General features: G+C 39.1%; 2 protein-coding genes across 2 annotated transcripts in view; one reads left to right on the top strand and one right to left on the bottom strand.

The window, feature by feature from the left end:
• Window positions 1-17114, top strand: part of LOC101606926 (centromere protein P) — a 227992-nt gene that overhangs the window by 50900 nt on the left and 159978 nt on the right. The window lies entirely within an intron of this gene.
• On the bottom strand, window positions 6693-9378 carry Omd (osteomodulin). Its single transcript, XM_004652300.3, has 2 exons — window positions 8411-9378; window positions 6693-7731 (listed from the first exon to the last, which is right to left on the bottom strand). Exons 1-2 carry the CDS (start codon window positions 9348-9350, stop codon window positions 7394-7396), a joined length of 1278 nt encoding a protein of 425 aa, XP_004652357.2. The 5' UTR covers window positions 9351-9378; the 3' UTR covers window positions 6693-7393.

Here is a 17114-nt window from a genome sequence, read left to right as displayed (position 1 = left end):
CAGGTGTCCCCCATAAACTTAGGTGTACTGAATGCTGGGTTCCCAGCTGATGGGCATTTGGGAATCAATGCCTCCTGGAGGGAGTATATTATTGGGGGCGGGCTTATGAGTGTTACAGCCAGTGTCCCCTTGTCAGTTTTTGGCACATTGTCCTGTTGCTATGGTCCACTTTATGTTGGCCAGGGGATGATGTCCACCCTCCACTCATGCCATTGTTTTCCCTGCCATCGTGGAGCATCCCCTTGAACCTGAAGCCAAAATAGACCTCTATTTTTCCCACAAGCTGTTCTTGGTCTGGTGATTTCTACCAGTAATGTGAACCTGACTGCAACAGTAAAGTGGTACCAAGGAGTAGGGCTGCTGCTTTGGCCTTTTAGAGTTGATTTTCAAGAGGAATGTGGGAGGATTTGAAACCTTAGCCTAAGAGATGCCTTGCAGTGCTCTAAGTACAGCTTGATGGACTATTCTGGTCAGAGTTGAAAGACCTGAATGCAGTAAAAACTATGGACTGTGAGGTTTGGCTTTTGAGAGTGAGAAAGCACTTTGCTTGGAGTGGGCTAGCAGTTTGTGTGAGAAGCTTGCCGTTATGCCCATGTCCTGAGAAGTTGTGCAGGGTTGCTCTGTGTAGAAATGAACTGGTGTGACCAGAGGGATATGGCACAGAAAGAAAAATCTTTGGGTGAACTGTTGCCCATTCAGCTGCAATTGAGAGGGCCATGAGGATAAACTGTGGGTTGCAGTGGAGACCCAGTGGAGATGCTGCTGAGGACAGCTGCCAGCCCCGGATGAAGTTTTCCAGGACTGTGAGTAGCCTAGCTGGAGGGGTGGAATTGGAACTCCAGAGATGTGTTGTTTAGAATTAGAGACTTGTCACTGGCTAGAGTTGTTGGACTTGAAACTACGGAGCTTGGTGTTTTCCCTGTTTAAATCATGTATTTCTTGAGAATTTCTTTACTATGCTCAGTTCCATCTTTTGGAGTGTGAATGTTTATTCTGTGCTATTATGGGTTTTTCGAGGGTTTTTTTTTTTTTTTTTTGGTATTATGGCTCAGTTAAAAGATCTTGGACTATGGGGTTGTATGAACATCACTGGAATTGATTAAAAACTATGGGGACATTTAAAATTGGACTGAATGCATTGCATTTTACATCATGAATGGTTATCAGTTTATGGTGGCCAGTGGTGGAATGTGGTGGTTTGATTCAGGTGTCCCCCATAAACTTAGGTGTTCTGAATGCTAGGTTCCCAGCGGATGGAGATTTGGGAATTAATGCCTCCTGGAGGGAGTATATTGGTGGGGTAGGCTTATGAGTGTTATAGCCGGTGTCCCCTTGCTGGCACACTGTCCTGTTGCTATGGTCCACCTTATGCTGGCCAGGGGGTGATGTCCACCCTCTGCTCATGCCATTGTTTTCCCTGCCATCGTGGAGCGTCCCCTTGAGCATGTAAGCCAAAATAAACCACTTTCCCCCCCCCCCACGTGCTCCTGTTGGTCGGATGATTTCTACCAGTAATGCAAAGCTGACTGCAACAGGAATCCTTTAAGTGACCCTGTTTCATTATCCTTTGTGCCTTATGGTATTATTATATCTTGGAATGTGCCTCACTCATCTGTGGATCTTTCTCCTAATTGTTACTTAGCAAAAGACAACCAAAAATGTGTTAAATGGAAATGATCGTTATGGTTGACAAGGAAGCTTAGTTAATAGAGGGTCTGCCTAGCATACATGGAGCCCTAGGTTCCATCCCCAGTACCATGTAAACTGGGCATAGTGGCACACACTTGTAATCCCAGTACTTAGTAGATGGAGGTAGAAACTTGATGATTTCGGGCTGCAGAAATGCCTTAGTGATTAAGGCACTTTCCTGTAAAGCAAAGGACCCCCATCAGCTGGATGCATAAGGGGGCACATGCGTCTGGAATTCGTTTGCAGTGGCTGAAGGCCCTGGCATGCCCAAGCTCAGTATCTCTCTCTCACTCTCAAGTAAATAGATTTGAAAAATTGAAATACACATATATACATACATACACACACACACACACACACACACACACACACACATCGTATATTTATGTATGAGAATTACAAAATCATCCTTTGCTCTACAGCAAATTTGTGGCTAGCCAGGGGCATATGAGAACCTGTCTCAAAATAAAAAGGAAATGAGTTTTAGAGGCAGTGTGTTCTGGGAAGAGTTTTGTTTGTTTTTGGGTTTTTTTTTTTTTTTTTTTGTCTTCTATGTTTAGAAGCCCTAATAACTACAAAGACTGTGAAGCAGAGTCCCCATCTTCAGCTTCATTGTGGCTCCATGTGAAATAGTATGGTCTAGGCGTCAGAACACTTACTAGGTTCTAGCTTTGATTGTGTCACTAACATTACCTTGAACCTGGAGGGGTTCTTCTGTTTCTTTCTCGGTTGAACTCTCGCCAAGTTATTATAGTTTCTTAACATTTTGTACCTGCCGATGCTTGACTCTGGGGCTGTTGGGTTCACTGAATATTTTATCTCTGGTCTCTACCCACTAGATGCCAGTAGTAGCACCCACAGTTGTAAAACCCAAGAAAAAAAAATCTATAGCCAGATATCAGTTTTCAAGGACAAAACCAGTTACTAGATACTCAAACCTTTTAAAATCCAATATTCTAGGATTTTGTAGAAAGCCTGATTTGAAACTTTATCTTAAATCTTATGCTTAACACTCGTTCTTTGTTCACATGAAAGAAATGTTAACTTAGGTATTTTACAATCCAAAGGGTGAAAATTAAAAGGAGGGCAACTATGACTTAACACAAGGAAAAGTTTGTGCTAAAAATGTATCTTATTTATGAGTTGAGTTTTTCTTTTAGTGCATGTATCTTTGTTTAATAGATTCACAAACTACTTATATAAAGTAATTAAAGATATGTAGCTGATGTGTTATTTGTAACTGAACCTGGTTATACCTAATATAGTTATCTTGTAACTAGGCATATGTGTATTTATTGGGAAACTGGAGCATATAAAGAACTTTGAGTTTTTAAGTGTTATGATTTGATTTTGTTTCCAGCTGCTCTTTCCAAGATAAAGGGAAAAAAATGGATTTGGAGTCAGGAAGCCAGGGCTTCAGTTCAGCCATCCTCGGGGACTCATCAATTCTTTACAACACAAAAGGAACATAGGAGACAAGGTTTATTTTTTCTACATTTCTCCCCCTGTGGAGCTGGATAAGTATGTCATGTGATATGCATACATCTGCATTTTAGTTTAGTGGTCCCAGAACTGAGAAATAAAGTGAAAATGTATGTGTAATGTTTTAGGTACTATTTAAACACAGGAAGACTATTCTCAACTGATGTTATTGTGGGCATCTTTATGAAGGATCTTTGAATTCATTTCTAAGAGCTAAACATATATCAAGCTTAAGCTTAGAAGGTGTGATTTGGAATTATTTCATCCATTATAACAAACCACTTAGCTTCTTTGCTTATATAACTAATGTCCTGGGTAGTAAGCATATTTTCATGGTTTTCTCTCCTGTTAAAAAATGTCAAGCCAATTAGTATAGCCCTTACCTCTGATATAAGCAACTATGCCACCTTTGTGTACTTGAAGAAAGTACTGAATTTTTGTTTTGTTTTGAGGTAGGGTCTCACTCTAACCCAGGCTGACCTGGAATTCTCTATGTAGTCTCAGGCTGCCCTCAACCTCCTACCTGGCCTCCCTAGTGCTGGGATTAAGGGCATTTAATCATTAGTTAGTAATACTTAGGCAGATTTGAGTTCACCATGCTTTTTTGAATAGTAAGAAATGGTTACTAATCTGTCTCCTCATTGAACCTTGAGTCGGAGGAATTTTTCTAATGCAATTTACATATACACCTTTGGAGGGAGTAGTCTGAACAAGTCTGGAGGAGTTTGGCTGCACTGTGGAGTGGGAGAGCAGCCTTGTAAGAGAGGTAGCGGGAAGCCGCCAATCTCACTGTGATGAGCCATGTGGAAGGGTGCCTAGGAAAACTGACCATCCAATAGTGACACTACCTTGGTCATAGAGCATAAGGATGTAAGCACCTTAATGAAATGTTCAGTGAAGACAATTGGCTAGTACTAATCTTTTCTATGAAGAATGTTGGAAGGAACTCAGAGAGATGCTGACTCCATTCTGTGTGTCCTTTGATACAACAAAGCCACCACAGACTCCTGGGGTGTGTAGCATGCAGACCTGTGTGCGGGCGGCCGGGCTAGGTATGCTGAGGAACAGTTGCAGATTAAAAGACATCTGCCACTCACATAAGGTTTCTATACTTATTAACCACCATAGGAGGACCATCTTCCTTTAAAAATAAGGAAAAGGGAGGCTTAGAGAAGCTAAAAAACAAAAATTGTTGAAAGTGCATTTTATCAGTTTTAGAGGAGAGAATCCCAAGAATTCTTAAAATTGGATTATTACTTTTTAAACTGTGCAAGAGTTTGAGCAAGTAATTATTACTTCATTATATTAATGTACGCTATTTATGTCTGCTAGTAATTTTCTGTCATATATCTTGGTATCTCTTCTTCCTGAAGCCTCAGCTCCTTCACCAGGTCCTGGCCAGAAATGGTAGTTACAGCATTCACAACGCCATGCTAAACATTGTTGATGCCTTGTCAGCATTTTGTTTCTGCTTTATTTACAGCAAGTTGTTTGAATTAAATATTGTCTGTTGTGAGTGAATTCACATTCAGAACAGCTTACCCTTTTAAAGCGTGTAAATTCAACAGTTTTTAGTATTTTCAGGTTTCTCTTTAACCATCACTACAATAATTTGGAAATTTTAATCACCCCCTAAAAGAAAACCTGCCCTCATTAACTGTCACTGCCTCATTTATTAAGTTGTTATTTTGTATTTTTTTTTTTGGAAACATGGTCTTATGTAACCCAAGCTGGTCTTGAACTTGCTATATAGCCAAGGATGACCTTCAACTCCTGATCCTCCTGCTTCTACCTCTCAATTACTGAGATCACAGGCGTATGCCTCCACACTTGACTATTGGTTTCCTTTTGTTGACTCTTATGGACAATACTGATAAGGACTTTAATGAGCAAATTTTGGTGCACACATATTTAATTCTCTTGGACATGTACTTGGGAGTAGAAATGCTGATTTATGCTTAACTCTTGCTGTGCCATTTTACACTTCTATCCACGGTGTATAGGGTCACCAATTTCTTTTCTTTTTTTTTAAATATTTTTTTTGTCCACTTTTTATTTATTTATTTGAGAGTGACAGAGAGAGAGAGAGAGAGAGAGAGAGATTGAGAACGGGCGTGCCAAGGCCTCCAGCCACTGCAAACGAACTCCAGATGTGTGCGCCCCTTGTGCTTCTGGCTAACGTGGGTCCTGGGGAACCGAGCCTCGAACCGGGGTCCTTAGGCTTCACAGGCAAGTGCTTAACCGCTAAGCCATCTCTCCAGCCCAACAATTTCTTTTTTAATCTCACTAATACTTATTATTTGTTTTTTGAGTCTAGCTATTGTGGTAAGCAAGAAGTGACATCTCACTGTGGTTTTGATTTGCATTTCCCTAATGACACTTTATCAAAGTTTAAATTGCTTTAGATTAGAAATGGTCGGATCTTTCTTATGTCAAACACCTACCATATTTTCCATATTAGGTCATAATAAATATTTGAATTTCTAATCTTTTTTTAAAGTTTCAGGAGAAGGGAGATGGCTTGAGTTTTTTTGTATGTGTTGAAGTTATGCCTTGCTCATATCACCAGCATTTTATTCTTACTTTCTTCTTGGGCTTCACTACTGGTGTAACAGTTGGACATTGCTCACCATCGCATGATCTCTCAGTGCTAAGCCCTTGGCACTAAACAACGCCATGGGGTTGGTTAAGTGAATGGAGTTTTGTGTTTATTGTGCATTATGGCCATGCCTTTGAATAAACAGTGAGTGTTCTGCTTCTTCTGATGTTCATAACCTACCCAGAGATGTAAAGAACCATCTTCCAAATTATAATTGTATCCATCTGGGTTTTACCAATTGTACATTTTGGTGCTCTCTGCATTGGTAGCCCCAGATTTGTATTATCCTTGTCTCCAGAATTCTCTCAAGCATTTGCCTTGCAAATTCAGAATCCACCACTGCAGTCGGATACTTCATTATAAGGTATACTTAAAATACTTCAAGATGGGAGACTGAAGAGTATAAGTGACACTTGAAGTTTTAGAAAAGGTGTTAAAACCTGCCTACTCTACAAATTTTAAAGCAACTATGTTCAACTTTAGAACTATGTAAATAAACACTGGCCATTAAGAATATGACTGTAGTGCCAGGCGTGGTGACACGTGCCTTTAATCCCAGCACTCAGGAGGTAGAGGTAGGAGGATTGCCATAAGTTCAAGGCCAGTCTGAGACTACATAGTGAATTCCAGGTCAGCCTGGGCTACAGTGAGACCCTACCTCAAAAAAAACAAACAAACAAAAAGAAAAAAAAAAAAAGAGTATGACTCTAATTATGGTAGAAAAGAAAAAGGTTTACCAACATTAACTGTGAACAGAGCAGTTATTAGGAAATCTTTATGTAGCTAAACTTTCTCTAATTTACTACAAAAATGTTTATCCCAGTTAAAAATAGAACATAGTAAAATAAAAATTGCTTTGGATAGTTGTTGAAATTTCCTAAAATAATAAATTCTACTGAAAAAACTTAGTATATTTTAACTATCCAGATACAGAGTTTATAATTTATTAAGGTTTGTTTTTTGCATTGGTGCTTAGAAAAACTAGAACTTTTTTTTTCATGGATCTATACATCTAGAATTCTTTGTATAAAGGCCTCTTGAAAATCAAAATTATCTTGAGTCCTGAACCAGGAAAGAGTTGTCATAGTGATGATTTCATAAGTACAAGGAGGAATGCAGCTCTATAGGGACAGTCACAGAAGAATTGTTTCTTAAATCAAAAGCCCCTTGTTATGTTAATGTGCCTTCCTGTTATCCAGTCATTGATGGATTGAAAGGCCACAGCTCTGGGTCTGCATTGCTAGTACTACTTCCCTCATCATCCCTAGATCAATTTCCCTGATTAAACATGTTCTACTTGGTTCAGTTTTTCAACATAATATTTCTAAATTTAAAGTTTACAAAACTGTTAGAGCCTGGATTTTATTCCCATTTGTCATTCCAGCTTACATTTTATATATGTGTGTGTGTATATATGTATATACGTATATATGTATACATATATATTTATATATGTATGTATAACACATATCATTTTTAGGATAGTCTAGATGAGGCCATTGTCATCAACAACTTAAAAGTAACCCTGATCTTATACAGATATGTAATTCTAGATATATTGCTTTGAGCAGTATGATTTTATACTTATACTGAGTAAGGTTTTATGAAGCTATAAATGTAACCCTATATAGTTTCTTGCCATTCTTGAACTCCATAATATTGAGGATAGAAGTGCCCTTCTGCTACTTCTTGTTCTTGGCCCTCAAGTGTGTTGTCTTCATCATCCCCATCATCATCATCATCATCGTCATCAAATCTCCTAAACACTTGGGTCTTTAGTTGTATTGTTTGACCATCAGTGCTCTTTTGTTCCCCATAATAAATACTGTGTATGCGAGGAAAGCAGAAGAAGATAAATGAACTTATTGGTTCTTTCAGCTTGTTTTGGTCGACACGGAGGTACGTTAAGTGGTGATGATGTAGTGGGTCAATAGAAGGACATATCAGTGTCACATTGATGTCTGAAAAATATAAATTAAATATTATTCCTGCAGGATAGCCATACTTCTTTGTTGAGTTTTATGTTATAAGGGACACAATTTTACAAGTGGAGCTAGGTTTAATTATTTTTATACTAATGAAACTATAAAATGAAGGAAGTGAAACTATAAATGAGTTGTATTTAGCCAAAATAAATATGGGTTTGTTGGCTGTGCTGATTTTTTGTTTGTTTTTGTTTTTTTCGTGGTAGGGTCTCACTCTGGCCCAGGCTGACCTGGAATTCACTATGTAGTCTCAAGGTGGCCTTGAACTCATGGCAATCCTCCTACCTCTGCCTCCTGAGTTCTGTGATTAAAGGCGTGCGCCACCATGCCTGTCGGCTTTGCTGATTTTTTAAGTAATAAATTCTTAGTAGCTACCATCTCAAAGAAAAGGAAGAAGACGTGAAGCCACCCATGGCCTCACTACTCAGGATGTTCATATTTCTTCAGATATTCTCCGATTTTGTTTCACAATATTCAAGGTGACAAACTGAATAGAACACTATAAACTTAGTGGTATGCCTCTTCCCTGGGCCCATAGTTGCCCTAGCCAACTTCAAAACAACCCTGCTTAGCAATATGCAAAGATTAATTATTAACTATTCATTATTTAAAGAGTCCACATTCTGCTCTCTTAAAATAATGGAATTTAACTTACTTTCTATTTCATTATCTTGAAGGTATAGGTGTTCCAAATTTCTTGGAATGTAGAATGCTTTCTTTAGTTTGTTGTGTCCAACATTGAGCTCTACAAGGTTGGAAAGGTTAAAAATGCCATATGGGATGTCTTTCAGTTTGTTGTGTGACATTCTTAGAGCATGAAGTTTTGGAAGCTTGTCAAAGTAATTGTCTGGTATAGAAGAAATGGAATTATTTTCTAAAGATAGATACATAAGTGAAGGAGGCAACCCAGGAGGCATTGATTCTAACCTGTTATTGCATAGGTTGAGCTGCATTAGTTTTTCCATTTTGGAAAGGTTCTCTTCTTTTAATGTAGAATCATGGAGATGATTATAGCAGAGGTCAAGCATAGTCAAATTTGCCAGCCCATCCATAGCATTTGTCTGCAGTGTGGAGATTTTATTATAGCCAAGAAGGAGTCTTTCCAGTGATCCAGGAAGAGGAACTGGAAATTCTTCTAAATTGTTATGCTGTAGATGAAGTTGTAGTAAATTTGGAAGCTTAGCAAACACACCATAATCAATCTTTTGAGATTTAATTTTGTTGTGGCTGAGGTTAATTTCTTGGAGTTGAGTTGCATTGATGAATGGGTCTATGGTCACAGCCTCAATTTCATTGAACTGAAGGTTGAGTTGCCGAATGTGCATTGGAATATTTGGGATAGTCTTCAGTTTGCGATTGTCACAGTACATTGATGTTGGAAAGTTAGCTGGGCAGAAGCATTCACTGGCACAGCCTATACTATGCTGATAAAAGGGAACTCCATATTCAATATTTTGATGAAATGGGAATTCTGGTTCATAATCCTCATTTGGCTCTTGGTCATAATCTTCATCCCATTGATAAGTTTCATATTGGCTGTGTACTTTGACTCCAAAAAACAGGAGGATGACATATATTAGTCTTAAAAAGCCCATGTTCTTTTGGGTGTTTTTTTTTTCTTGTCCTATTATATGGAGAAAAGAAAAGCATATTGTGGGAAAAGTAAATTAAACTCAGAATAATTTCCATATGAACTGATATTTACATAAAAGGCATTATAACTATTTTTGTATATTGGAGAATGTCCAGGAGGAATGGACAATGCTCAAACCAAAATTTAATGTTCAATTAACAAAGAAGTGGATTATTTATAATCACATATTGCACTGGACCAAAGCCAGAAGTTTTGGACTTCTTACTTAGTAGTCGTTATGTTTGTTCATTTGATTTATTATTTATTTATTTATTTTGAGATCAGGTCTCATTTAGCATCCTTGCCTGGTCTGGGATTCACTATGATAACCAGGCTGGAAAACTCAAGGAGATCTTCATGCTTCTGCCTCCAAAGTGTGAGGGTTACAGGCATGAACCACCATGCCTGGCTCAGTCATTCTCTCTCTCTCTCTCTTTTTTTTTTTTTTTTTTTTGGCATAAGTATGTTGTGTGCATGTGTATGTGTTGGAGGGCTATTGTGGAATACATTCTTAAACTTTGAGCAGCTGTATTTACTGGGGGACCTGCACGTGATTGAGTTCATTAACTTTCCAGCAAGGGAGAAGAGCTCATGTGGTCACCCCCTCATAAGAACTTACAACTAGTTAATAATTACTAGCTAAGTGGGGCTTACAAGGCCCCGCCTCTCTTCAAGGACTTATAAACAGGTAAAGGTTGCTAGGGGAGGGCCTTCCAAGGCCCCACCCCTCCCTGCACATATATAATTGGTTAACCATTGGTGAGAGAAGGAAGACTTGTTCTTTTGTGGGGTAGCCTCCTTTGTTCCTGTAACACCTCACCCTCCTGTACTTCAACTTTGGTTCCCCAAGCCATACTTTTGTAAAATAATTTGTCTATTGTTTGGATCCTATCTGAGGTAAGTAGACATTTGTTTATGCCTCCTCAGAGAAATTTCACACAAGGGTAGGTGCACATCTGTGCTTATGCATGTGGAGGCCAGAGGCTGATAGTGGGCATCTTCTTAGATCACTCTCAGTCTTATTTATCAGTCTCTCTCACTTGAACCTAGAGCAAGCTGATTTCAGCTTGTCCCAGGGATCTAGTCTTGGCCTCTTGAGTTCTTGGATTACAGGTGGGCCACCATACCCACCTGACATTTATACCCGTGCTGGGATCCCAACTCAGCTGCTCACACTTGTGCAGCAAGCGCTTTACCCAGTGAACCATCTTTCCAGTGCCCCCCACCCTCCACCTGCGCACTATAACTATTTTTTAAGAGAATCCCAGTTATCTTGCCTTTTGGAGTGTAAATTTATGGATGATAGCATGACATCACTCTGGTACACTCTGGTAAATACTGGATCTTGTTACCAACTAGTCCATCCTTTGGTGATGGTCACCACTTACAAGAAGAATGACCTATAGTTCAGTCTAGAAACTTTTGCCTATTCGTAGTATTAAGCCAAAGTCATCTTCTGTATAACTTCCGTTGCTGAAATCCTTTCATGCCCAGAAAAAAACATGCAATACTCTTTTCATGTGAGAATGTACTTAGAAATCACTGACATGCGTACTTAGTGTTTTTAAAATAATTTACTTGTTTCTTTGAGAAAGGGAGAGGCAGATAGAGAGAATGGGCACCCCAGGGCCTTCAGCCACTGCAAACGAACTCCAGACACATGCCACCTTGTGCATCTGGCTTATGTGGGTACTGGAGACTCGAACATGGGTTCTTAAGCTTCACAGGCAAGCGTCTTAATGACCAAGCCATCTCTTTCACCCTGCTTAGTGTTTTTTCAGCCTATCTACACATTCACATTTTCATCTTAAAAGGTTTCTGAATCTATCTTGTTTGTTACTCTTGAGTAACTCCTTCAAATCTCAAATTATGCACAATATGTATATTCTACAATTTTTAGTTTCTCCTATCCAGGTATTAAACAGGTTCCTACCTGGCTTAGCTTACAAAATCAGACAAAATTGAGCACATTCAGGTTGGTCTGGTCTTAGACCAAAATTTTAATTTTGTTCTTTTTTTTTTTTTTTTTTAAATCCTATCTTTTTTTTTTAAATTATTTATTTATTTATTTGAGAGCGACAGACACAGAGAGAAAGACAGATAGAGGGAGAGAGAATGGGTGTGCCAGGGCCTCCAGCCTCTGCAAACGAACTCCAGACGCATGCGCCCCCTTGTGCATCTGGCTAACGTGGGACCTGGGGAACCGAGCCTCGAACCGGGGTCCTTAGGCTTCACAGGCAAGCGCTTAACCGCTAAGCCATCTCTCCAGCCCTTGTTCTTTTTTTTATGAGAGAGGTTGAATGAATATTGGCACGCTAGGGCCTCCAGCCATGGCAATCAAACTCCAGACACTTGCGCCATCTTGTGCACATGTGCAACCTTGCACACCTGCATCACCTTGTGCATCTGGCTTACATGGGATCTGGAGAATCAAACAGGGGTCCTTAGGCTTCACAGGCAAGCAACTTAACCACTAAGCCACCTCTCCACCCCCAAAAGCTTTAATTTCTAACAGAGTAGTAGTTTATTTCCTGGTTCCTTTTTTTCCATTAATTTGTTGTTATTGTTGAGGCAAGGTCTCATGTGTTCCAGGCTGGTTTTAAACTTGCTGTGTAGGCAAGGATGACCTTAAACTCCTGATCCTCCTGCTTCCACATCAAGTGCTGGGATTGCATGCATGTGCCCCATGCCCAGCTTCCGTTAATATTTTTGAGTTGAGGTTTGGATATATAAACATCATAAGCATACTGTCCTAGGAGTTTAAGTTCTAGTGGCGGAGCAGATAGACACGCAGTGCAGTGCAGCAGAAAGGTACTGTTTGGAGTTGGCATGTCGGGGAGGTGATGAGGCTTCGCTGATGGTTCACACTTGTTTTTGCTGAAACAAACTTGTACGTGAAAAACATTTTGCCAGAAACCCAAAAGAAAAATAAAAGCACAGACTGCACATACTGTGCATGTGTTCAAGACTTGAAGCAGTTATTCAAGCAGAGTCCAGCCCTTGATCCCTTTTCCTTTCGTGATTGTGTCTTCACTTCTTCCTATGCACCCACGCCCAAGCCCTGGTTATTACCAGCATTGCTGTCCCTTCGTTCTCTGACCACTGTCTTCATATGGTAGTTCCCAGGGCAGTGGCTCAAGCATCCAGGGAGCCTAATGTGTATTAATGCTACTGTTTTTTTTTTTCACGGCTCCTCATCCATACTGCCAGTATAGTATCCTTTCCTTCTGACTACAACTGCACAGTTCATTGCTTTCATTCCTTCTTTGCACATTCCCTGAATGTTCTAGTCTGGCAAATGCTAATTCCCCACCTACTTGCATTCTGACTCACAGAACTGAATATATGGAAGAACAAACAGGACCAGGCTGCCTGGTTTCTCAGCTCTTGGCCACAGCTCAAGTGTGGCACGGCTTCATTTCCTTAGTCCATCCCCCCTTTTCCTCCCTCCAAGTCTGCTGGTCTTGCCTTTCTTTTCTCAAGTCTTTACAACCTCTTTGCTGGCCTGGAGAGATGGCTTCATGGTTAAGGCACTTGCCTGCAAAGCCAAAGGACACCAGTTCAATTCCCCAGGAACCACATAAGCTAGATGCACAAGGGGGAGCATGGGTCTGGAGTTCATTTGCAGTGGCTGGAGGCCCTGGCACGCCCTCCCCCCCTCCTCCCCGAATAAATAAAAATCACACATTTAAAAAAATAAAAAAACTTCATTCTCCATTCTTTTGAATGATATCTTGTTTCTTTTTTTTAAAAAAATCAATATTTGGGATGGGTGTGGTGGTACACACCTTTAATCCCAGCACTCGGGAGGTAGAGGTAGGAGGATTGCTGAGTTTGAGGCCACCCTGATACTATGTCATAAATTCCAGGTCAGCCTGAGCTAGAGTGACATTGTACCTCGAAAAACAAAACAAAACAAACAAAAATAAATAAATAAAAATAATATTTGTGCTGGAAAGACAGCTTAGAGGTTAAAGCACTTGCCTGCAAAGCCAAAGGACCCAGGTTCAACTCCCCAGGATCCATGTAAACCAGATGCACAAGGTGGCACATGCATCTGGAGTTCATTTGCAGTTGTTTGGAGGCCCTGACATGCCCATTCTCTTTCTGCCTCTTTCTATCTCTCCCCCCTCTCAAATAAATAAAATTATTTTAAAAAGTAATATTTGTTTTATTTTTTACACTTTCTTATATGTACACAATGTATTTTGATCTTATTTCTCCCAGCTACCCTTTTTTGTTCCCCTTCTTGCCCACTAAAACCTTCCTTGTCCATTAACCCCCATCTTACTTGCATACCTTGTTTTTTTTTTGTTTTTGTTTTGTTTTTTGAGGTAGGGTCTCACTCTAGCCCACAGTGACCTGGCATTCACTGTGTAGTCTCAGGATGGCCTCAAACTCACAGTGATCCTCCTACCTCTGCCTCCCGAGTACTGTGATTAAAGGCGTGTGCCACCATGCCTGGCATACCTAGCCCAGACTTGACCTGGAATTTACTCTGTATTCTCAGGGTGGCCTCAAACTCATGGCGATCCTCCTACCTCTGCCTCCTGAGTGCTGGGATTAAAGGTGTGTGCCACCACACCCAGCTACCTTTTTTTTTTTTTTTTTTTTAACACACTGAGTTACATGAAGGTTGCTTGCATGGCCATGGGTGGGAAATTATTTACTGGAGAATGGGCAGTTTACCAGTGGCTGTACCACTGGCTAATATCCTCCTCTCCCAGAGACTATGGCTCTTAGGAGCCCATCAGTATCCACAGCGGCTATGAGTTTGTGAGTGGAACAGCCATGCCATGTTCCAGACAAAGCGTTCTGAAGCCCTCCTCCCCATCCTTCTGCTCTTACATTCTTTCCACCCTTCTTCTGTGAGTTCCCTGAACCTTGGAGAAGTAGTTTCAATGTCCTGATTAGAGCTGAGTGTACAAGAGTCACATATTCTGGGCAGTTTTGGAAGTATGTACCTCTGCGTTAACCTCTGCCCATTGCAGAAAGAAACCTCTGTGATTGAGGCTTTACCCAGCACTAAACTGTGGGAACAATACAGGCATTTAGAAGGCAGCTGGACATAAAGTCACTCAATGATGGCATTTTACTTGTAATTTCATAAAGTTTATTACACTCATTCTGCTAACTTATTAGACTTTATTTTTCACCCCCAGTTTAGACACTGGAGTTGGATTCTATGAGGCTGCTTCTCCAGAAGATGCAGGTGGAGGGTAAGAGGTAGAGATGGCCTGTGGCACTGGGCCAGACCACACAGAGCTCTAGAGCTGCCTGTCACAGCATTGCTCATGAGCACTCAATCTGAATTTTGTTCTGTATTAAGACAATCAGCAAGCATCAACTAGCAACCTTACATTTGCAAATTAGAATCTTGTTCAATGAGAAATTCTTGGGCAAAAGGCTGTTCTGATAATATATTTGATTCTATACTTAATGACATCTTTGTCTTAGGATCAAAAATCTCATAATTGGGTAGAACCTGGCAAGGAAGAGATTCTTTGTGTTTTCTCCTTTTGGTCTTTGTAGGCCCCCAAGAAGACTCCCTGAAGAGTTTTTCTTCTAACCCTAGACTTGTCTTGGAACCCTCTATGTGTGTAACACTGTAATTCCACCATGCCCTGTTTCCTTTTAACTAAGTGCAGGTTTCTGGTTTGAAGTCCAATACTGTTCCCATCTATGGGCCCATTATCTACTTCACCTCCTGTGGTAGTTTCCCAATACAATGATCTTCTTAATTTTATTCCATTCTTCTCCATTTGCTAAGCATACCTTTATTACTTCTATTTTCACATTCTTCAGGCTGTGCCTTGCTCTCGATAGTATAACTTGAAGCAAAACTTTAACTCACTCAGTCTTCTCATTTCTCAACTTTAATTTTTTTCAATTTCAATTTTATTTTAATTTTTTTTTCTTTTCACAATTTTTATTGACATTTTCCATGATTATAAAACATATCCCATGGTTATACCCTCCCTCAACCCCCCACACTTTCCCTTTTGAAATTCCATTCTCCATCATATTACCTCCCCATCTCAATCATTGTACTTACATATATACAATAACAACCTATTAAGTACCCTCCTCCCTTCCCTTAATTTTTTAACAAAACCTAGTACTGAGCACTGTTTATAAGTGCTCAAATATTTGTTGGATGAATGTTTGTCTTAGTAGGTTACAGATTATATCTTGTTAGCAGTGCTCCTCCCAATGTTGCTTTCTATGGGCATTTCATTATGGTGGTTTCTTTAAATGAACATACACATAGAGACTTGGCTATTATCTCTTGTATTAAGTATTTATTCTTAACAATACACAATAGTCTTTACATATATTACATTGTCTACTAGAAAAATAGCATGTGAAACAGAAAACTTAAAGCAAAGCAAAATATATCTGTTTTTTAAAAATTATTTATTACATATTACATAATACAAAAGGACTCCTATGATAACTTCTCTCTTATTTGAAGATAAGGACTCATGTTTTCACCAAGACAGAGTCTTACTTCAGTTATTAATAAAACTGAGGTGTACTTTGCTTAGTTCTGGAAAGGTTAAAGTGAAAGCATCTTAGCATCATATTATTTAAGATGTGATTGTTTTATTAACATGCATAGAAACTAGTATTTAAAAATGAGCTATTAGTATGTGCTTTGTTCTATTAGTATGCCATAAAATTAGTATATAAAAATAAAGTATTACTATCTGTTGTTTCTTCCACAACATTGTAAAATTTAACTCTGTAAAATTGTTCTGCTGTTAAAAAGTAATGCCTCAATTATTTTTACCCACACTGTACTTAAAACTTAACTTAAACCCAAGTAATTAAATTTTTCAATAAACTGGATAAAATATTCAAATCTTCCCTTTTAGAATGAGACAAATGAAAACAAAAGCATTCTAGATGAGGAATCTGCTCACTAGAGAAAAAATTTGACAAAATTTTCAGTGAACTATGTAAGTACACATCATTCCTATAACTAGACTCAGTAGCATTGCTCAGTCTAAGGGCTCAAAAGCATTAACAGGATTTTTGTCAATTAAAATGAGAACCACAAACAGACCCAAGAAAGGAAGGGAGATTGATTCCTTTAACTTGAAAATCTTTCCCTTCATTCAAAATTAAAGAAAAAAAAAAAAAGTGAACAAAGATTGTTGAGTAATCTCAAATCAGAAATTTAAACTCACTCTATTATCCTTTTACCTGAACCTTTTGACTAATCAAGATTTTAATGTAACTTTTACTGAATTTTACTTCCCAAATTGTGCTTTTATGCTAGTTGCAGTCTATTGTGGTACCAAGCAAATCCAATATACTTTTTAAAATACCGGAATGTACTTTAAAAATTGAAAATGATTTTATCATCATACCTGTTGAAATTGCTTTAGCTTTCAGGGGTTGGTGAATTTGCAAATCCTTTCAGTGAATCAGAAATTCCTAAACTCTTGAACTGAATTTCTTTAAAATCCACAGTTCTCTGTGTCCAGATGGGCTGATGGGGCTGCACTTGAATTACTGTAGCAATTTAAGCAAATGCAATCGGCTTGGAAAACACTTGGGTAGAATTAAAATTATGTTTTTATTTTCATTATACAAAACTCTGTGGATTCAAATTAAGATGTTTGTGCACTTGGTCAGATTTATGTGGCTAAACTTCTTTCTTTTCTCCTTAATTTTGGTTTGAGGTGTGGCAAGAATTTCCTCTAATATGAAAGGCAAA

The sequence above is a fragment of the Jaculus jaculus genome, chromosome 11 (assembly GCF_020740685.1).
Source record: "Jaculus jaculus isolate mJacJac1 chromosome 11, mJacJac1.mat.Y.cur, whole genome shotgun sequence".
In the NCBI taxonomy this organism is placed as follows: Eukaryota; Metazoa; Chordata; class Mammalia; order Rodentia; family Dipodidae; genus Jaculus; species Jaculus jaculus.
This window is presented reverse-complemented; position numbering and strand designations above follow the sequence as displayed.

Bases quoted from the DNA above. Each gene is read 5' to 3' on its own strand.
- Omd (XM_004652300.3), bottom strand. From the start codon at position 9,350: ATGGGCTTTTTAAGACTAATATATGTCATCCTCCTGTTTTTTGGAGTC. The intron at 7,732-8,410 runs GTAAGTTAAATT...TATATTTTTCAG, and splicing joins TCAAGATAATGAAATAGAAA to ACATCAATGTGACACTGATA.